A 22,907-nucleotide genomic window follows, 5' to 3' on the forward strand; every position below is an offset into this window, starting at 1 on the left:
ATCGTTTGAGGGGAGACGTTTTGATACTACTACTACTACCTTAAAAGTATTGAGTACCGATACCCAGTCCTAAATATTACAATGAAATCATTCAATAAATATTGAAACTTTAGTTGCCATCTGTGATCCCACCATGTACGAGAACTACAACTTTCTTTTGTTATGTTTTGTATGTATTATTACTGCCAAACATTACGCCAAACTCAACTCAAATTATTTTATAGTTCCAATGTCTCGCATTTCAGAAATGTATTTGTAACAGTATGTTAAATTATATATTTTTATGTTTAACACTTTTCAAAAACTGTATAAAGCCCTAATTATGAGGAAACTCTAAAAAGAAGAATGAAGATGCCATATAGTGTAAGCTTTTGGTTCTTGTTTCAAAAGGCATGAATAAAAAGTGAATAGAAAGTGAATTGACCTCAGTGATGGATGGCTCTAAGTGTGTGTTAGATTGAACTTGTGTTATGAGGTGTCTGTGTTGTCTTCTGCAGTTTCAAGTGGCTCTTGTGGTCTGTACATGAAGGTGAGGAGGAACAGAGCCACATCATAGGAACACCAATAGGCCGTGTGTGAAGTCACTGCCGACCAGTAGCGGCTCTCCACCATGCCCTCTCTCAACTCAAAGTCGATGCGTCTCTCCAGTTCCACTAAAACACAGAAAAAAGGACACATTAGTATCAAGTAAAGTATATAGTTTTGCTATATACTGTACATTACCATTATCCTCCAACAGCAGCCTCTCTGGAAGTCCATATGAAGTCAGCACGGGCCCCTTGCAGACTGGATCTCTTAAATGTTTCGATCTGAGACAGATTCCCGATAATGATTGATGCTACACATTAAGAGGATTTCTATGAACTGTCTTAAATGTATACTGGCGTTTCCCAAAGAACTTTAGCATCTCAGAGCGAGTGCACCCAAATGTCATTATGAGCTTCTGTTGTGTTGGCTGTATGTGATGATGAAGATGATGCTGAATACATTTTAAAATTATTTTGCATATTTGACTGTGAACCATGCTATTTATTGAAAGATACATTGCATAGTAAGAAAAAGCTTATTGAGCAGTGGTCTATTAGTCTATCTAATGGCGCTTTTCAACTATACTGTACAGTTCTAGCAATACTCGGCTCGACTCGGTTCGACACGGTACGGTTCCAGGAACGACCTTTTCCATTACAAAAATGTACATGTACAAACACATAAACAACGGAGGACATTGAGGCAGTGGTGTACTTGCTGCTGTATGTGGCTTTTTGTAACACACAAAGCAAGAAAATTGCTGAATGACTGTAACGCTGTTGCCGGTATTTAAAAATGCCGGGTTTGATTCTTGTGTGGGACGGCTCAAGACTCGTCCAGCGACAACTCTTCTGACCAATCAGTGGCCGGCAGTCTGTTGACGTCACATTTAGTATCGGCTCGGCTCGCTTTGAACCTCACCAGAGCAGTTACTAAAAAAGTACCAGGTACCAGGTACTTTCCCTAATGGAAACGCAAAAAAAACGAGTCAAGTCGGGCTAGAACTGTACAGTGGAAAAGCGCCATAATAGAAGAGGCTGACATTACTCTTATTGAAGTTTTAGTAGCAGGACCATACCTTAAATGCTCTTACATTTAATTCACCCATTCATACATTCATACATTGATGGCAGGCTACCACGCAGGGTGCCAACCTGCTCATCAGGGAGAAGCTAGCCATTCATTCTCATTCACACAACGGGAGCAATTTGGGGTTAAGTGTCTTGCCCAAGGACACATTGACATGTGGACTGGAGGAGCCGGGAATCGAACCGCCAATCTTCCAATTGGAGGACGACCTCTACCTCCTGAGCCACAACCACCCTACCATCCTCTCTTCCTCTATCACTCTTGTATTTTGCGCTTCACATGTGGGCAGTCTCAGTCAAGCTTCTCACTTTAACCCTAACGCAAGACACAACAGTCAGACCACAGCCAAGTGTCCCAGTGGAGTCGCTGTGCTCAGTGGTGCACATACTGGCCTTGTGGGCAACTCCACTCATGCTCCTCTAATGTAGTTCCAGTAGATCTGAGGCCTCTTCTCCTCATTCAGCGAGGGCTAAAAACCATGAACTCAATGCAGGAGCAGTGTCTTCAACCCCCACTCCTCCAGCTGCCTCTGTACAGTCTGGGTTACTATCCACTGTGGTGAACTGACATCTTCTGTCTTTATATCCACAAACAGAACCCGAACTTCAGTAACTGAATCGTTGCCCACCTCCAACAATTCCTTTAAGGGAAGGCATTCACTTCCACCGCAGCGACATAAAAGCCAGACTGTTTCATTATTTACTCAGCAGCAACAACACACACACAGTGCAGTTGAGTAGTCTTGCTTAGGAAGGTTCTGAACTGATTGAAATGACTCAGGAAGTATTTAAGTGGCAGCCATGATAAGAGCTGGTCCTTTAGCTCCTTTAGGCTCTGGCATAGGATACACCTGACCAACCTTTATGAAAGGAAAGGAGATAATTCCGTCCGACAATTCCTTGAGGCGGCAATATTTAACATGACCAAGTGACACACCATTCGTAAACAATTAAACCTAAATTACACATCCACAGTGGTCAATGTGCCCTCTGTCAAAGCTGTGTTCAATATGTTTGACACGTTCAATATGATACATTTGTTCCTCCCAAACGTATCTCCATATCTGTCTTAAGTGTAACTGAAGGTTTTGGGGGTCTGTTGCTGCCCATGTGTTACGATGGACACCCTATCAACTTCCCGACAACGCAGGCAGCAAGCAGAATAACCACGCTCATCAATCGTTTTTCTTAATATCTTGTTTAAACGCATCTTGTTGATGGTGTGGTCTTGGCTAGTGAATCGAAGCTTATTCGGTGAAGTTTCAGGAGCAGGACCACATCCTGAGGGGGTCTGTCGCTGTCTGTTGCTGCCTGGATGCTACAGCAGACTCTCTATAAGCTTCCCCACAATGCAGTCAGCAAGCAGGAGAACCATGCTCATCAATCATTTTTCTTAATAAATCGTTTAAACACATCTTGTTGATGGTGTGGAAAACAAAATTCAACAAACAAACAAATTAAGCCTAACATGAAGCAGTGGAGGTCATACAAGTTAAATTAATATGTCATCTCCTGCGAATGTCATCCTTTCATCATTTCAGCCATAAGATTCTGACATATGACATTCATTTGAGGTCCATTTCAGTAAGATACTAAAAAAAAGCACAACCATACTTACAAGAGGTGTGGTCCAGGACTGCTGAGGTGGACAGGGACATGGCAGGCTCTACCTCCCTTGTTTCCTCCTGTATTTCTTTGTCTTTATCCTCACTTTCTGCCACTGGCGCTCCTTCCTCTTGCGATGCCAGGTTTTCCACTTCGGAGGCTACACCTTCAGAATCTGACGGTTCCTCCTCCACTCCTCCCACCTGGCCACTGGATCTGGAAAAGCGGGAAAACAGGATTCCCCCGATTCCCTTTCCGAGACTTGCAGCACCTGAGGGGCACAAAGGTTCATGGGTCTTCTGTCTTTTCTTTTCAGTTTTGGTATTCTTGCCCAACTTTGTTGCCATTCTCACAAGGTTCCAGTTGACGTTGCCACAAGCTTTTATGGCTTCCTTGCTCAAGCTTATCAAGTCTAAAAATAAGTCTGCCAGCCAGCTCTAATTTACATGTTTGTGCCCGTTGGGTGAACTTTTACTTGCAAATTCTCACCGTTGACTTAGGCTGGGTATCCATACTCGATACCTTTAAGATGACGATCGAAATAAATTGAAACCAAGTAGTATTGAAACGTCTCACGTCAAACGATACCTGCAATCGATCCTTTTTGCACCCAGAGCTAGAAAATATGATTATTTGTATGGACTTGCTCACAGCCAATCGACGCAAGCATTCTTTGATTTAATGCAACATGTGATTGGCCAACTGCCACAGCAGCTAAAACCCATCTGTGGTGGTGATGCCTAGCAGGTCAGCAGCCAAGATGCCACTAAATGCTCTGTAGCGTGGCTACACTACACGCCTGTTACACCAGATAAAAGCAAGCACACAAAATGTGGAATGTGTATCGAATGAAGTACTCAACTGGTATCAGTATTATTTTAAGGGTACTTGGATTGGTACTGGTATCATAATTTTTTAAACAATACCCAGCCCTAGGTACTGTCATATTTTACTTTTTTAAATCAATGCTGCTGTCACATAAATTACTATATGGTGAGCCCCTTTAAGACATGAGATGCAGTTGAATTAAAAATGAAATAGCAGTTTTATATATAAGAGTATAAAGACCTAAAATGTCTGTCAGCAGCTTAAACTGGCCGATAGAATGCGTCTTGTCCACTCTACAGCTGATGCATACAGGAAGTAACATGATGCTGTCAGTCCAGGAGACAGGTGCTAATTGCTTCTATTGATTTGTTTAGAGAGTGCTTAATATGCTATAATGCCAGAAAAACAAGCACCTGCTGTTGCACTCAGCTCAGATCAGGTGTACAGTGTGCCTGTTACAGACAAATAGGATGACCCTTAGTTTCACATTCATCACAGATCTTTTCCTATTTTACTCTCGTTCTCGGTCTCGCTCAAGGTCCAGTGTATTACACTGGTTCTTCATCATGATAACTAAATCCTATACTTGCCATCAATACAGTCATAACCCTCATTTATATGTGCTCACCCATAATGCTGGCCTTGCCAAGGTTAGTGATGGATTCTCCATAGTGCCGTCGGACCTGAGGCGGGGAGGTACACGGGCTGGGAATGCTCTCTGAGTCTGACATGGATGTGGTGTCCTTCTGAGGGTTCAGCAGTGTGGGCCGGATCTGATCATACGGTGTGGGGCTGGTGGTATTATACCTACACATCAAAGCCACATCAACCTCAAGTCACTGAAAAATACAGTCATCTCGTCTTCAGTTCCAATTTCATTCAACTGAACATACTGTAGCTCCAGTTACACTCTGATTATAAGCATCACTGACAGAATGCAATCATTAGTAGTTTAACTTTCTTATACCATTTGAGTTATGTAAAGTGGTTAAAGCAACAAAATCATTTCACAAATATCAGATAAAGAAAAAAGAAAGAGACAGAGTATAAAACAATTCACTTTCATTGAGGAAAGTTCACCACTAACCATCATATTTTCTCATATACCACCACATGACTTGTCTTACCAGTTGATTTGAACAGGTGAAATGTTACTATAGTGCTTTAAGACAAGAGGCTCCAGTCTGTAGGCCTGAAAACAAAAACAAAAACAACAACAAGGTTATGTAAAAGAGTTCGCGAAAATGTACCTCTCAGCAATGTTATATTTGCACATTTTGTTCAATGTAATGGCCAGTTTGTCATTTAGTTTTATTATTATTATTATTATTATTTTATTGTGTAATTGGACCTTATACTTCATTCTGCTTAACTTTGACCTGTTGTTCTTCGTTTGTACACACCTTTTTGTGCCACCTAGTGGTAGCAAAAGTACAATACATCAATCAGTGTAAAACGAGATGGCAGGCATCTTGGCCGAGTCAATCATCAACCGATCCCCAGACAAAAGTGGACCAGGTACAAAATCTTATCAAATGTTATGGTTGAAACTTGTTTATTTATGCTTAATAACATTTGTAGTTTGATATGCTATACTAATTTGACTAATTTTAGCAATAGCAATAAGCTACGACACTGCTAATCAGGAAGTACTCATATAAGGGCAATGGGACTTTATGATCGTTCATGCAAAGGGAAAGAGTTAATGTAAGGAAATAAATAGTTTTATGAATGAATCGTTTTATACAGTAAAGTAAACCAATTGTCCCCATATGAGGACATTAATTTTTCAAAAACGACTTCCTGTTCAAAGACGATGCTTAGTTTTTGTACAGATATCTAGGAGAAATTAAAAATGCATACCAAACAAAAGTTTCAGGAAGCAATAGTATCCATTAAAAGTTTGTAACCAGCCAGAACTATTCCTAAAATATGACAATCATTGGCAGACAGATTTTTAAAAGTGTGTGACATTTGTAGTCTCAGCAGGACAATAAGAGGACTCACCACGGGGTCAGTGGGATGGAATATGTTGAAGAGGCGTTTGCAGATCGAAGTGGGGATGATGTGGTCCTGCACACCGTTACTTCCAGGACGAATCCCTCGTAATGCCAAGAAAACCGCCAGAGGAGAGCCCATGCAGAAGAAATTCTCTACCTATAAAATATGAGGCAATAAGAGACACTCCCCCTTGAGATGCTGTCAGAAACTACCTGCTCCAACAGAGTTGCCCAGTGGCAAGGTGTGTGTACTGGGCTACTCCAACGTGTGAATATGTACAACTGTGTATGTATACAAGAAGCAGGTTTCTGAATGAACTACTGACTCAACGCTCTTTTACTAACCATTAATATAAAAAAAAACCTGTCATTGCTTCCAATCAAGCACATTTTCAAACGTTACATCTTAATGGCGGTTACTCTTTGAAACTGGTCACTGTTTTATGAATGGCTGCATGCTGATGTCTACAGAGTATTCCTATATTTAGAAAAACACATATATTGTTACTAGTTTTTTAACTGTATTTAGTAATTATTGGAATTCCCTTTTAAAATTTGATTTGGAAAAAAAGTTGAATGGTGGACTTTAAACCCTTTAAAGAATCATGTATTTTCCTGTGGTGAATTGGTTTCTGCTTCCTTTCTTGTTCTAATACTGGATGCTCACTGCTTCTCATGTATTTGATTACCTTACCAGGTGCAATGCTACCTACCTTGAGGGGAATCACCTGTGTGTTTGCAATTTAAAGGTGCAGTGTGTAAGATTTAGTGGCATCTAGTGGTGAAGTTGCAGATTGCAACCAACTGAATAACCTCCCCTCACCCTCTCCTTTAAGCGTGTAGGAGAACCTATGGTGTTTGCAAAACTCACAAAAAAGCGAAAGGCACTCTCTAGCGCCAGTGTTGTCCATTCTGGGTTACTCTAGAAACATGGTGCTGCAACTTGGTGGTCTCTGTGGAGCAGGACCCACTCCCCATGTAGATATAAACGCTCATTGTGAGGTAACAAAAACACAATGATTCTTATTTTCATGTGATTATACACAAAATATAACTATGACTTTTATACTCTGTTTCTTCCAAGTCAATTCCACTAGATGCCACTAAATTCTACACACTGCACCTTTAAAAGGCTGCCACACTGCATGATTGTGACACTGATAAAGGTGGAAAACACTTTGCTTGTTGCTTGCTTTTGTAAAGAAAGAAAGTGATCTAATGTCATTGAGTGCAATCCTTAGAGAATGAAATGTCTGCAACACTATTACATGCTTTTCATGTTGACATGCCACACTTTACATACATCCAAGGTCAGGGAATACCATCTGTTACTTCCAGGCAGAGCGTTTGCACTTTCAGTCAGAGGGTTTGTATTTTGAAACATGTCTAGGGAACATGCTAAACAGCAAATGCCTGTCATTGGCCGGTGAGAACTGATTAACGATACTGTAAAGTACTGCACTTGTCAACATTACCTTGAATTTCAAGGCTGGCACTGCAGCACAGGATGAGGTCTGCAGACTCTGGAACTGATCTTCCAAGTCCCTTAACCTAGGCAGGATGGATGGATATGATACAATATGAAGATTCAAATGATTCAAATGTTATGCAGTTTGTTGAAATTGAAATGGGCATATTTCCTCTAACACTGTGGGCAAGGGTGAACACAGATGTAAACTCACTATGATCCACTAACTTTGATAATTAAAAGTGATAGCAAGAAGTTCACCTCCACACACACACACACACACACACACACGCACATACACACTGCTCAAAAAATTAAGAACACTTAAATCACACATCAGATCTTGATGAATGAATTATTCAAGTGTAAAATCTTTACTGCTGACATTGTATATTTTTTTGAAAACAACAGTGACAAAACAACAGTCAATGGAAATCACATCATCAACCCACTTCAAAATCAAACCGAAAATCAAAGTAAAAAAAAAAGAAATCACAGTACCTGAGGCGTGTCAGTCTCAGCTGCTCCTGAAGGTGGCGCTCTTCATCACTCGGCCACCGGGCCTTGGTTTCTTCTGGGTCTAGCACTTCTTGATGATGAAAGCGAATGGGGTCCCAGCCAGTCATGATGTCGAAGGTAATGACACAGCCCAGTGAGTGTGACACGATGGAAACCTTCCCGTTTTTCTCAAAGTCTGGATTCCGCGAGCAGAAGAGTGAGTAGAGACGGTTCAGCTCCAGAGTCAGACCCCTGTAAATCTACACACACACACACACACACACACACACACACACACACACACACACACACACACACACACACACACACACACACACACACACACACACACACATACACACACACACACACACACACACACACACAGACACACACACACACACAGGGTGAAAGTGATAAAAATAAAATAAAATAAAATATACAATAAACAATCTCTGTGTAAATAATCTGCAATTATATAAATGTGAAATATGCATAAATTCCTAATTGTATATACATATTTGCAGTGTTCCTGGGATTAACATAGTAAGGACAGCATCAGTGTTTTTTAGTGGGAGTGGGAGGTACTGGGAGCTGTGCTGTTGTACAGTCTGATGGCTGATGGTACTGTATGAAAGAGTCCCCCAAGCATTTTGAGGCATGTGGCTGTTATTGTATACTTACTATTTTATAATACACATTTTATTTGGACAATAAGATTTAAATACATTTGGTGGCTTCAGAGTCTCTGTTATTTAACAGACTGGCAGTAGACCATAATTAAATTGTGTCTGATGGGAGTTCATACACAGTCATGACTAATGCTCCCAAAATCTGAGACTGAGACTAAATGAAGCAACACAGCTGTGAGGAGACAGAATGAGGCTGAACTTAAAGGCTGGATGTGTTTGTAGAAAAACAAAATCATAGTCTCACCTCGTCTCTGTACAGAGGACTGGTGTAGTACATGATATCCATGGCACTGCTGTTCAGCATGTCTCTGAGACCTCGCACTTTATCCGGAGTGATGGAGTCCACTGTGTCTGCAAGAACACATCAACACACGTCAAACTGCTGTCGAACGTTGGATTGAGAGTCTGATCAGCTGTTAAACACACACAGTATGTTCATGTTTTACACTGATGGTAAGTAGATGTTGATGATCAGTGGGATGGTGCAGTTTGGTCCAGGGTGAGTCATGACAACTGCTAACCTAACGATCCTGGGATATTACATCAAGCGCCTCCGTTCAGTCAAAATGGCTCTTTGACCAAACCTTTTGTTCATGACAATCTATCACAAAACTTTTTTTACTGAGTGATGTTATTATTGAGTGGCATATTAATAACAAAGTTATTAGATGGGGGGGTTATAGTTTAATTGTGAGGGTCCTCCTTCTTCTATTTGCTCTATACTCACAACTGTGAGAAATACTGGATTAGTCCCCATCACAATGTTACTACCTTTAAAAAGTAGACAGGTGGATTTCTATAGAATCAGTTTTAAGGTAGAACAGATAACACTAGTGCAGTTTTCCTGCATAAGGACATCTTTTGTTTTGGATGATTGTGAGCAGAGGTGCAGCATACCTCCATCCAGAGCCAGTTTTGACCTCCATTCCACAGGAAGGAACTCTACGTGCTCTGTGGTGCGATCAGAGAAGTGCTTCTCCTCCATCTTTCTGGCAGCGTCTCTCATCCTGCACACCAGCCGACACAAAACAATTATTCTGGAGAATGTTTCTGATTGTGTGCTACTGCTGCTCCCACTGAACAGCTGCAGTTAACTCACATGCTGGTGTTCCTGATGATGCGGCCCTGGTCCATCTTCTGTCCGATGCCGTGCACCACGAACACAATGTGGGTAGTTTCAGGCGGGGTGTCCTCTGGTGCTGCCTCCTCCACGTAGCCCCGATGGAGACGGGTTCCGCTGCTGGAGGCTGGGAACATAGAGAGGACACATCAGTCGTTGAAGCGACGTATTCCACAGCAGTGTGTCTGATGTCACTGATGAGTGTGACAGGTTGATAACTTCTTCATCTTTATCTTAATCTGATCTTTATGGTCTACTGTTTTATCAGTGAGCGAGACATCAGCATACTACATTCATATTTCATAATAATCTTTAATAATTTGAGAGAAAATAAAGACTAAGTTAAGCAACTAGTGTAGTTTATTATGTTATATTGAGTTCAATGGCAGTTGTTACAGATTTTTAAATGTAACTGTTGATTTCAAGATGAATACTTAAAACCTAAAAGTTACTAGTAAATACTTTAATTACTGGAAGCTTTATTCTTCATATATGTTGATTTTCATACTTGTGGACAAACTGCAACTTTCTGTATGGTGACCTGACCTGCTGTACACTGACTACCAATTGAACACGAAAATTATTAGGAAATGATTTGGACTTTGCCCACTGGTAATATAAAGTTTTGCCAGTAGTTCTCATCTGAGTCCACAGCACTTTTATGATGCTTCATCCATGTTGGTTCAAAGATATTAATTCATTATTAATTAACTGATCCAATATAAATAAAAAGTCCTAAAGAAATTATAGAAATCATAACAGTTACTCAGTATCTCCATGACAACCAAACAAACTCCAACCACTGATTAGGGTATCGGTACCTTTAAGGTACTGACCGAAATAAATCGATACCAAGTAGTATCGAAACATCTCAAATGGTACCTGCAATTGCTCCTCGATCCAGAACTAGAAAATATGACTATTTGTATGGACTTGCTCACAGCCAATCAATGATAGCGTTCTTCGATTTAATGCAAAGTGATTGGCCCACTGCCACAGCAGCTAGAACCAATATGTGGTGGTGAAGTCGCAACTTAATGCCTCTATTCACATAATGGGTATCGAATGAAGTACTCAACTGGTATCAGTATCACTTTAAGGGTACTTGGATTGGTACTGGTATTATCATTTTTTAAACGATACCCAGCCCTACCACTGATGAACATATAATATGGTCCACACCATGGGAAAAACGATTGGTTGCTCAAAACTGAGTTGGGTAATCATTTGTTAAAAGTTGTTTTCATAGGGACTATTTCTTTGGTAGAAAGTAGTCCCAATGAAGACTGTTCACATAGACTTTTTCAGTTCAAAATCTGTAACTAGTCCAGTTATTCTAACAGTTTGGACACAGAATACATTAAAAATAGCATTAAACTGACATATTTGAATCCAATATTTTATGAATTGCCAGATAATTCATCTAATTCTTGACTTAAACCAGTCAGATATTGTTTGTTCTTCTGACCATACCATACTTCTGTAGATAAATAGATACAGAAGCATCTATTTGTCTACAGTGCTCTTGGGGTGTAGTCCTTTGGTGACCCTTGACCTTGTGTCTCACCAAGTCAAAGTCCTTTATCTCATGAGACTGTTTGGCTGAGCGAGACGGCCCACGATCCAATCTTTTCTCTTGCTTCCGCACATTGATCCACGTACCTTTAGAGAAGCCCAGTTTCTGAGTGACGGTGCGTGCTATCTTAGAGGTGGTGGCATCGCTGTACAGGTACACCTCATCCACACTGTGCCAGTCCACGTGACTCCGGCTCAGCTTCAGACTGTGGATGGCTGGGAGACAGTCACACAGTAATTAACACAAGCGAAACACTTACATCCAGTTTAATTAAATCACTATTCCCTGTGAGGATGAGTAGAATGTGTGTGTGGGTGTGTGTGTGTATGTGTGAAACATGTTAAACAAAAGTCTGAATGTGCCTCGTCTTTTCTCAGGTGAGCTTACTATTTGTTCAGATGGAGTCAGCTAAAACAGCATCACCTGACCTGTGCTGTGGCCTTGTTCTGAATGGCAGTTACACACACACACACACACACACACACACACACACACACACACACACACACACACACACACACACACACACACATCCCTTTCACAGCACCTGCAGCCATTACCTGCCTTTCTCTTCACCTCTGTTTTTAGCCATCAATCTAATTCCATAACACACTAATATATTGTCCACATTTACATCTTTCTAGGTCTACTTTCTTACATTCTTTAACATCCTTGCTCTCCACTGTGGTGGTCACCGACTCTAACTCATAGCTGTCCCACATCTGTTGCCCCCGGAAACGGGCGAGGTGTTCCAGCTCGATGAGGTCGCTCTCGTCCTCCTCCAGGGGAAGCCACGTTCCATCAATGAACCACTGACCTCTCATCACAGGGATACGGTCTTGCTCTGAGGGACAGCACATGAAGTTAACCACACTATCAGAAGTTGTTGTGCAGCCTGTGTTTGTTTCAAAATCAAAAGCTTAACCTCCCTCTTTCATTCGACTGTTTTTCAATGAAGAATGTGTAAAATGATGGAGAGGCCAGATTGGATGTAGTCTATATGGTATAACAGCATTATAGCATCTGTGTGTGAGAAAAGCTGCAGAGATATGTGTGTGTGTGTGTGTGTGTGTGTGTGTGTGTGTGTGTGTGTGTGTGTGTGTGTGTGTGTGTGTGCCAGAAACACATTTCCACTGTAAATAAAAAATGATCAGCTGTAAGTTATTGCAATAATAGCATCTAGGAGGGTTTTTACAGTCTTAATTTGAACTGAACTGATTAGTCTATCAATAAGAGAGAAAAAAATAGAAAATGACTCTATTTTAAAAATAGACTAATCGTTTACGTCATTTCTTCTTAAGTAAAAATGCTTAAAATGTGATTGTAAATGTGGTCTGAGCCTGTTTTTCTGGCACATGAGCAATGTGAGAAAATACGTGACTAATGTGCATAAATCACAAAGCATTCAATTTTTTTTGTTGCAGTTTTATAGGCTAAATAATTTGATTTGAAATTAAATTAATTGATCAAGACATGAATCAGCAGTCTAATCGATGATGAAAATAATCATTAGTCACAGTCCTAATTTAATTAGTCAAAGTTTTTGCTATCTAGGTGAAGTGAGGGAGTCGCAACAGAACAATTTAATTCTCAAAGGTATATTCTTAATTAAAACAAGGATTTAATTAGTTAATCTTAAAAGAGGGTTGACATGATTAGTCAATGAATTGATTGGTGGATCAACAGAATCAATTAAAAATGTGATAAGCCATTCCTTGTCAGAATAATCCATCAAGACAAGATGCTTCATGTATCAATGTAACGTTTAAAGTAAGGCTTTGAGGTTTGGACTATTGATCGAACCATACAAAGTCTCTCTGGAGATCATCTTGCTTTGGGAGACTCTGAGGGGGATTTTTCCACACTTTTCTAACACTTTATAAAGCTATTGTTGAAAATAGCTCACAGATTAGTTGAGAATGAAAACAGGAGTCAGTTGCAGATCTATTAATGTCACAAATAATCATATAATCTATCACAAAGTAGAAGAGCCAAATGTGATGTTTTCATATTGTTTGTTTGTGTGTGTCTGATGGTTAAGTGGCATTGCATTACGCCTATATCTGGAACAGTCATTCATAACAAGAATAATATGGATAGTGGGATAATAGCCATGCTGGATGTGCTATCAGTAGCCTATAATATGGTAGTCCTAATAGTGGTAGTGCTGGGATGGTACTATAGTAAGTATGTCAGTACTGGTGGAGTTGGCAACAACATTATTATAATATTATGAATAAAATGAATGCAATATTTTACTTCTTACTTCTTATTGGTTACAGTAGGAGTTATAATTCAGTAGAAGTGGGTTGGTTGAAAGTGAGCCTATTAGTAAAAGTAATGGTAGTAATTTTGGAGATAAATAATTGTGATGCTCACGGTTCCAGTAAACAGGGTAGCACTCCTTCTCCCTGATATCCACTTCATACAGCCCTCCTCTGACACACACTGCCTCCACGCTGATGTTGATGACCGAGTGTTTCATCTCTTCTGACACCGAGCTCCGCTGCCCTCCGCCCTGCTGCACCGCCGGCTCCGCCCGGACACTTCCACACTCCACCGCCGCACTTTCGGGCACAATCTCCCCGGACTTGGCTGTCTCCTTCCCCTCAGCAACGACCGGATCAACGGGGCGTTTGACCTTGTCGGGGTTCTGCTCAAAAAATCTCCTATAAAGAGTCTCTATTTTTAAAGAATCGTGTCCGACGAAAGGCTTCCACGTCCGCTTGTCCTCTTTGTAAAACCACCGAACCTCCTCCGGTCCCAGCTCCGTAACGACCTCACCCCGGTGCCTGGAGCTATTGGACCGGATGCGTTTCTTGGTTGTGACATTCCCATCACTTTCGGTGTAGTTTGGGTCGATGTCCAGATAGGATGAGCATGGAAATTCCTCCCCGGCCAGGCCCAACATGATGCCATCCTGGGATAACCGGTGCGAGTCGCCCCGTAGCAGCGGCAGGTGTCTGTCCAAGTCGGGCTGCGTTGGGTCCCTCTCCCCGGGGGTGACACCGTCTCCCATCGGGTTCTCGTCGTAGCCTGACACAAACACGTCATTTGCCATATCCCATTCGCTACTGCTGACTGAGTTATTCTCCGAGCTCTGTTGGCGGATAGTCGGTGTATCCTTCATATTGCTCATGTTTTTTATCGCCAACTATTCAACTAAAAACATAAAAATAGACTAATAAAAATATGACTGTTGTGTCTCTATCCTAACACTATTACAGCTACCGCTATGCCATACTAACCGCTTTTATCCCTCAGCTGGTAACATCTGTATGCTGAACCGCCCTGACCCCAACAACATTTCTTAACATTTTAGCGATAAATTTGAAACTATTAACACCGCTGGCAGTTTAAACGACATATTTCCTCCTGTTTTCTGATGTCCATATTCCCGTTTCCCCTCTCTTACTGCTGGAATCATCACTGAATGGTCCTAGCTAGGATGGTAATGCCCAGTCTCTTTATAATGTCAAGTTTGACAATTGACGAATGCCGCTTCCGGTTTAAGCATTCAAAATAAACTCCAGGCGAAATACGGATTTACATCGTAATACAGAAGAAACCACAGGGGCAATATTAGATCCTTTTTAGGGTTGTTCAAGCACCCCTAAATTTTATCTCAGCACCCCTATATTATTTTGCAAGCCTGTCTGTTAGAGATGGGACAAACACTTATGCTACAGGTTCAAATGGTTTTATTTTAACAGCTTTAATGTACTTTGGATAGTTCTGTCATTAATATTGTGTTTCCCTCAGGGTTCATTAACTATCTCAGGGTCCTCTCTGTAGAAATCTGTGATTGTTTATTCTGAACCATTATTATTATTATACATTATAGTAGACCACTCTACTATGTATTAATATTTATTGTTCCAGTGAAATTAGTAATTTAGCAGGGGGTTTGAACACTTGCAGGACATTGTATTTCAAATTCTCATTATTAGATCCTAGAATCGCCCCTGAGAAAACAAACACATAAGAAGAAATTATAATGGATGAAAACACCACAAAAATATTAAAGTACTTTATAACCTCAGTTAACAGGTACTTGATCTTCAAAAGCTGCTCATTTAACTAGCTATGTGAAGTTTGTGTCTTTTAATTTGAAGGCATATTCACTCTAAAACGGTGTTTTTTCAAGCTATCACTCGACAGCAAAATATAAGAGCCAGCTTCACTACAAAAAACTGAGATTCTATTTAAATGTAGTCTACTGAGATTCCGTTTAAATGTAGTCTTTAGCGTATTTAAAATAAAAAGATAGTGTATAAAGATGATTAATTCCACTCTTGGTGATAATATGTAGCCTGCTGTGGTACTTTTTTTTGGTAATATGTCTAAAATTCGTTGAACACTTTGGGACCTTTCAGGCCACCGTAGTTGTTATTGGGAGTTCCTGTCATGGCGGATATCAAAGTGTTTACCTGAGGATTTTGGAATAAATTCGCTTATTTTATGGCTTAAATGAAAAGGAAATGGCAGCGGTTTTCCTGGTGACCTTGTATGAGTACTCACCACTGTTTTACATTAGTGTGGTGTCTTTGTGCTTCGTTATTACTGCCGCCATGGTGCTCGGCTGGTAAGTGATATTTAGCAAGTTAGCTCAGGATTAAAGTATTCATAACATCTCATCTTTACGACTTCGCATGTAGACTACGTTATCACAACGGACGTAACCATGACAATATAACCTATATTCATCTGATGTACATTTCACTGCTAACCGTGGGAGAGTGAATGGCCCTGCCCCAATGCTCTGACAACACTAAACCCACACCAACGGGAGTGGAAGGGCTGAATGTCAGAGGAAAAACTGGATAGCAGCAGCAATAATGTTTTATATGGGCATCAATTATCTGTGTATCTAAGCCCAAACATGTCTAAAACACTGCGACTTCATCTGACTTAAATTTAGTTTGTATGGAAGCCCAAACATGTCTAAAACACTGCGACTTCATCTGACTTAAATTTAGTTTGTATGGAAGCCCAATTCTGCCAATGTTATTAAAAAGAAGTAAGTCTTTATAATGAGAAGCTTTCTCAAAATATTGACTTAGTATGTCAAAATATTGACATAGTATGTCAAAATATTGACTTAGTATGTCAAAATAATGACTTGGTTTCTCAAAATAATGACTTATCTCAAAATAATGACTCAGTATTTCAAAATAATAACAAACTATCTAAAATATAATGACTTAGTATTTCAAATGATTGAATTAGTATCTCAAAATAATGAGAAACTATCTAAAATATAATGACTTAGTATTTCAAATTATTGACTTGGTATCTCAAAATAATGACTTATCTCAAAATAATGACTCAGTATTTCAAAATAATAAGAAACTATCTAAAATATAATGACTTGGTATCTCATAATAATGAGAAACTATCTCATAATAATGACTTAGTATCTCATAATAATAAGAAACTATCTAAAATATAATGACTTGGTATCTCATAATAATGAGAAACTATCTCATAATAATGACTTAGTATCTCATAATAATAAGAAACTATCTAAAATATAATGACTTGGTATCTCATAATAATGAGAAATTATCTCATAATAATGACTTAGTATCTCATAATAATAAGAAACTATCTAAAATATAATGACTTGGTATCTCAAAATAATGACTTAGTAACTCAAAATAATGACAATTCTCAAAATAATGACTTAGTATCTCAAAATAATAAGAAACTCAAATATAATGACTTGGTATCTCAAAATAATTACTTATCTCAAACTAATGACTTATTATTGCAAAAATAATGACTTAGTATCTCAAAATAATGAGATTGTATCTCTAATGAGAAATTATCCAAAAATAATGACTTAGTTACTCAAAATAATGACTTATCGTATAGCTTATTAGTATCTCATTATTTTCAGATACTAAGTCATTATATCGAGATAAGTCATTATTTTTAGATACTAAGTCATTATATCGAGATAAGTCATTATTTTCTAGATACTGAGTCATTATTTTTAGATACTAAGTCATTATATCGAGATAAGTCATTATTTTTAGATACTAAGTCATTATATCGAGATAAGTCATTATTTTCTAGATACTTAGTCATTATTTTCTAGATACTTAGTCATTATTTTTAGATACTAAGTCATTATTTATAGATACTAAGTCATTATATCGAGATAAGTCATTTTGACTTAATAAGTCATTATTTTCACATACTAAGTCAGTATTTTGAAAAAGTTTCTCACTATTTTGACTTACAGAATCTTTTTTTCATCACACTGGCAGAAATGGGCTTTGATAAGTTTGTTTTATTAACAGAGAGACAACATAGTATTTTGATCAGAGTCTGACCGATATATCATTCAGCCGATATTATTGGCCGATATTGACCTATCACAGATATATCGGTATCTGCGTATATGTTGTCTGATATGTGCTGATATTTTTATTTCTATAAGCAGTATTTTATGTATATTTGACCCAGTTTTCTTAATTCAAGTTTAATATATGCTTCTTTTTTTTTTTTTGTTTCGCATGTTTTTTAAATTCATATCTAATTCTAATTATTACATTTCCAGATAGGTTTACTGTTTCAGAGCACTGGTGTCATTTCATGCAATAAAGTTTATTGTTAAACTTTAAAATATCATACCCTCATTACATTTGAGGGATCATTACAAAAAATTGTTTATATTCTGTACATATAACATTATCGGTCAATATATCGATATCGGAATTTTTTACTCCCTAATATCGTTCTCAGCATCAGCTCCAAAAGTATAGTATCAGTCAGGCCCCGATTTTGATTTAGAGATCCTAATCACTCAGTCAAGCACATGTATCAATAGAGTTTTAATTTAGTCTTAATAGTCTTAATTTGGTCTCAGTGTGGAAAAAGATCAACTTTTCCACAGATTGTCTTTGTGCATACAGCTCTCAAGATCATTAGAGATAACAGCTGTCTAGAACAGGACTGCTTGGTGTTCTTTGACAGCTATCACACTGTGCTTCATGTCCTGTAGGTTTGGGTTTGATGTTCCGGTGATCTTACGCAGCTCTGACGAGACAGAGTCCATCCTACCAACTCCTGAGAAGCAAATGGTCCAGGTGACCAATCCCTTCTGCCTGGAGATGTGCTCTGGGCCAATGTCAGTCACTGGTGAGAACAGCGTCGACATCTACAAGTACCAGTATCTTTAGAGTCCCAGGTCATGGTAACTGTAGGTTACTCTCCCTTGCAGATGGTGTATTTCTGAGGGCTTGCTGCTTGGAGCCCTGTATCTTGAGCTGTTTTTGGGGCTGTGAGATTGGCGCCCTGCAAGGAGCGCTGCAGGCTCACCAGCATGGCCCGAGACTCAGCACCCCCAGACATTTCCAAGAGGCCCTGCGCTTCCTCTACTCCTACTGCCAGAGCTTCTCGTATCCTTTATAACACAGTTACTTGTTGGTGATAATATGCAGGTTAGCGCCACCTGTCCCAACTTACCTTTCCTAACCGCAAATATTCAATTTGGGTTGTTTAGTGCATTAATGATCAGTATTGTGAAACCTGTCCTTTGAAGTACATTAATATCACTATTACAGCATCTGTCAACAGTTTAAACTTCTCCAATGAAGATATATTTTATATTATTACAAATGTGATTTACTGATTTGTCGTTCATGGTCTGTTTCTATAGCAGCCACCACAGGAAGGGTTATAATGTTTTGCTAGAATAATAAAATACACCATCTGGATCTGGAAATTCAAAGTAATTGTGCATTCGGCTTGTTCTAATGTTTCAATCATGGTCAACACACACACATGCCTGAGATATACTATCTTCGTCTTGTATACATTGTTCCTACATTAGCTCCTCTTGTTAGGCTCTTTGACCCCACCCTCTCAGTATCAGCAGTGAAGACAGAGAGGGGCACCATACACAGATTCCAGCTGACCAAGGGATCAGAGATTTTGGGCTGTTGCCGAGGAGATGCTACCCCCTAGTGGCTGTGCTGACACTGGCAGAGCAAGAAGCCAGGGACACGTACAACATTGTAAGTCCGTCCTAACTCTACCGATAATTAATTATAATTAATTAAGTTTCGATTTTGGTGCCATTTATCCCATTTCCACGCCTTGTACTTTAACCTCCTCCTCCTAGAGAATTAACCCGACTGACTTCAAATTGGCTCAGTGTCATCTTAAGACCTTGGAGATGAAAAGTTATCAAAATCTTTTGCTTCCATTATACCTAATGGGCATGGTGATGCGGCGAATTTGGATGTTTCGCCGTAAAACAGCGCTGGGGGGGGGGGGGGGGGGCAGTGCCCTGTCTCTCTGGGTACATTTAACCCAATTTAGCATAAAGACTAGAGGCATGTTAAGTTTATTTGTACTGTATAGTCCCCTCTACACAAGGATATACAGTTATAAACTCTCAGCATATGAAAAAAATACAAATCCATGATCCTCTCTCTCCTCTTTTAGGTGGCCAGTGTGACAGTTATTCATGTTCCTGATGACAAATACAGCCTGTCTGCAAGGATCGTCTTTCAGTACCTTTTCACCTCACAGGGGAACATGTATGAGCTAAAGGTACGTCACATTCGGTTTGAGCAGGTTGTTCCTACTTTTACCTCAAACTCAGATTCACACGTTCTGTACAGGAGTTGGATATATTTGGATCTATATTCTGTATTCTGGCTCACTGACATGGCACTTTCTGTGATATCATAACATTACAGCATTATATGTGTTATTCTTGCTATCATAAGTCAAAATGAAATTGAAAACCATGTCTCCTGCAGCCTCTCTTCATGTCAGCTGGCAGTGAGGGGGCATCTGGGTCTCCTGAATCAGACCATAACATCCAACAACCTGGTGAACCCACAGAGGAGGAGGCCAGCAGAGTGGAGCCGGTGCTAGAGGAAGAAGAAGAGGAGGAGGTGGAGAAGGAGGAGGAGGAGGATGAGGAAGAGGAGGACTGGTCAGATGGGAGGGGCAGAGACTGTGTAGTGTGTCAGAATGCAGCAGTGAACAGAGTGCTGCTGCCCTGCAGACACGCCTGTGTGTGTGACAGCTGCGTGTCTCACTTCCAGCACTGCCCCATCTGCAGGGCCTTTGTCCTGGAGTCCTTCGCCCTGGCACAGGGTGTAGCTGCTGGAGAGCAATGACTCCGTGTACAGCAAGAGAAGTTCCCCAGATAATGTGCAGGAATCATGGAATCATAAGTTCCATGAGTAAAAAAAAAAGGTCGCTAAGATGCAAAGGTACAGGTGCACTGCAGCAACTGCAACAATATAAAAAAACTCCATTAGACTGTATCTAGCATTTCAAACATTTTAAGATATATGAAGAAAAATAAGGAGAATGAAGTCTTACCTTTCAGGCTGCAGTTTAGCACCATCCTTTCTGTTGCAGCTGCCAGCAGAGATACAGGTATTGAATGTGAGGCTGTCTACATATGATTACTGGCAGAATCTGTGTACGACTTGAACCATGATGCTGTGTCCAAATGTCCCTCTACATACTGTATACAGTAGGCACTAATCTGTACTAGAGCCTGACCGATACTGGAATTTTGGGGCCAATGCAAGTACCGATATGAGGGTGTAAAAATATTCCGATATCAATACATCGGCCAATAATCTGATATATACAGAATATATACATAAACACTTTTTTTTCTTCAAATGTGGTTACAAAACACTTGTGACAAAGATATGAAACGGAGGCATGAGTTACAGTTTAAAAATAAACCACATTTTTCTGAAAGTGCACTTAAACAGTAAACCTCACTGGGAATTTAATATGTATATATTAAACTTGAATTAGGAAAAAAGATTAAATATACATATAATGCTGCCTTTGTATCTTTAAAAAAATATCAGCACATATTGGACGGCATCAACACAGATATGATACATCTGCGATAGGTCAATATCGGCTGATAATATCAACTGACCCATATATCGGTCGGGCTCTAATCTGTACTTTTAGTATACAAGAAATGGAAATACTTGACCACTTCATACTAATAGGACATGTATGATAGTATCAGACATCAGTTGCTACTTACTATCAGTTGAAACTCACAAAGAAGTGATTTTGCACAGTTTGGTTTTTTTTTGTGAGATCTTATTGGAGCTGTTTTACCACCTTCTTGCAGCTGTGTGCGTACATCATGGAGCAATTCTATACAACAATAGCATACTCCAAAGTGTTTTTAAGTCTGCATACTGATATCTTAGAATTAAGATACAGCTGCATTTTTTCAGTGGAGAGAGCGATGACATTTATCTCACATTTGAACGGTAACTGCATTCGCAAACCTTATACGAACAGAGGTTAGAAACATGCTCAACACTCCTTTCAGCAACAGACATGACATCTCCATGGTTACACTCATAGAAATACATGGACTGTTTAAGGTATTATGGTCACAGAGCAGCTAAACTGTTTATATGGGAGCTTCATTACATTACTTTAGCCTGTAATGATTTAATTTGAATGAACATGAAGTATAAGTGATGATGTTATATTAACTAGATGATATACAGACACTGAACTAAGCACAGCATGAGTTCAGATTAAGAAGTTGCTTTCATGTATGTAAAAAATGTAGATAAAGATTGACTGATATTTACATGTACAGATTGTTTACTCTTTCTTTTGGATGTGTTTGTTTTTAAAGAGATTGAGCAAGTTGAGTTTGACCTCTTTTACAGGACCGGTGCAGTATTCACCTGCCACAATGAAATCCTCATCTTTAATCTGATTCAGTGTGAATGATAGCGAAGAACTGAAGGCTTGACATTAAATGTGTTATTATCGCTCAGCGCTGCTATAACATTTGTTCTCATCGCAAAAGTATCACGTTTTTCCAGTTGACCAACTCTTTCCAAAGCTTTCAACCTTTCAGCTGCTGATTAGGACCGTGGACAGTTGAAAGCTCTGGAAAAAAAACTAGTGAGTGGACCTTGAGTGAAGAAATGTTCTGATAAAATGACTTAAAATGTACTCCTGATCTTGAAAACACTCTAAATGTGAAGTGTTATAAGGACCAGTTTTAACGTTTTAGTGGCATCCAGCAGTGAAGTTGTTTCAAAATTCTTACTTGGAACAATGTAGAAAAAAATTTACTGAAAAATTTCAAAAATCTAACAGTATTATAAATGTTTCTAAGTAATGAACTAGTTGAACTTGGATAATCACTTCTTCTTTCTTTGTTTCAGAGCTGAAAAGTTATCATTAGTCTTTTTTGATGGTTTGTTTGGAACATTTATGAACTGGCCAAATTTCTTTCCCATGCTTTGAGTGTGACCTTTTTGCTGTGTCATCACCATTCATACCTATACAACCAGTAGTGAAATGACTAAAGCACTAACTTTTTTATAGATACCTCTTCATTTTGCTGTAAGCATGCACCAGAAAGATGCATTTGACCCAAAGATATGGCCCTGGACACCCCTCAGTTAATTACTTTCACTCAATGATGATGAGAGAAATGAATGGACAATGTGAACATAGAA

General features: G+C 39.4%; 2 protein-coding genes across 2 annotated transcripts; one reads left to right on the forward strand and one right to left on the reverse strand.

The window, feature by feature from the left end:
* Positions 1-382: 382 nt before the first annotated feature.
* On the reverse strand, positions 383-14,762 carry ddhd1b (DDHD domain containing 1b). The gene is made up of 13 exons (XM_062437364.1): positions 13,783-14,762; positions 12,062-12,247; positions 11,490-11,618; positions 9,807-9,954; positions 9,605-9,714; positions 8,952-9,058; positions 8,019-8,275; positions 7,525-7,600; positions 6,057-6,206; positions 5,177-5,241; positions 4,678-4,856; positions 3,235-3,492; positions 383-653 (listed from the first exon to the last, which is right to left on the reverse strand). The coding sequence occupies exons 1-13, from the start codon at positions 14,540-14,542 to the stop codon at positions 469-471; spliced, it is 2,610 nt and encodes an 869-aa protein (XP_062293348.1). The 5' UTR covers positions 14,543-14,762; the 3' UTR covers positions 383-468.
* A 1,049-nt stretch (positions 14,763-15,811) lies between these two features.
* cgrrf1 (cell growth regulator with ring finger domain 1) lies at positions 15,812-22,213 on the forward strand. Its single transcript, XM_062437177.1, has 6 exons — positions 15,812-15,988; positions 18,416-18,552; positions 18,635-18,812; positions 19,283-19,430; positions 19,864-19,971; positions 20,184-22,213. The coding sequence occupies exons 1-6, from the start codon at positions 15,885-15,887 to the stop codon at positions 20,547-20,549; spliced, it is 1,041 nt and encodes a 346-aa protein (XP_062293161.1). The 5' UTR covers positions 15,812-15,884; the 3' UTR covers positions 20,550-22,213.
* Positions 22,214-22,907: the final 694 nt, after the last annotated feature.

Source organism: Scomber scombrus, chromosome 17 (genome assembly GCF_963691925.1).
Source record: "Scomber scombrus chromosome 17, fScoSco1.1, whole genome shotgun sequence".
Lineage (NCBI taxonomy): Eukaryota > Metazoa > Chordata > Actinopteri > Scombriformes > Scombridae > Scomber > Scomber scombrus.

Bases quoted from the DNA above. Each gene is read 5' to 3' on its own strand.
- ddhd1b (XM_062437364.1), bottom strand. From the start codon at position 14,542: ATGAGCAATATGAAGGATACACCGACTATCCGCCAACAGAGCTCGGAG. The intron at 6,207-7,524 runs GTAATGTTGACA...CATATTTTATAG, and splicing joins TGCCAGCCTTGAAATTCAAG to GTAGAGAATTTCTTCTGCAT. The intron at 3,493-4,677 runs GTGAGCACATAT...TGTGCCCCTCAG, and splicing joins TGGCAAGGCCAGCATTATGG to GTGCTGCAAGTCTCGGAAAG.
- cgrrf1 (XM_062437177.1), top strand. From the start codon at position 15,885: ATGGCAGCGGTTTTCCTGGTGACCTTGTATGAGTACTCACCACTGTTT. The intron at 15,989-18,415 runs GTAAGTGATATT...CATGTCCTGTAG, and splicing joins GCCGCCATGGTGCTCGGCTG to GTTTGGGTTTGATGTTCCGG. The intron at 18,553-18,634 runs GTGAGAACAGCG...TCTCCCTTGCAG, and splicing joins TGGGCCAATGTCAGTCACTG to ATGGTGTATTTCTGAGGGCT.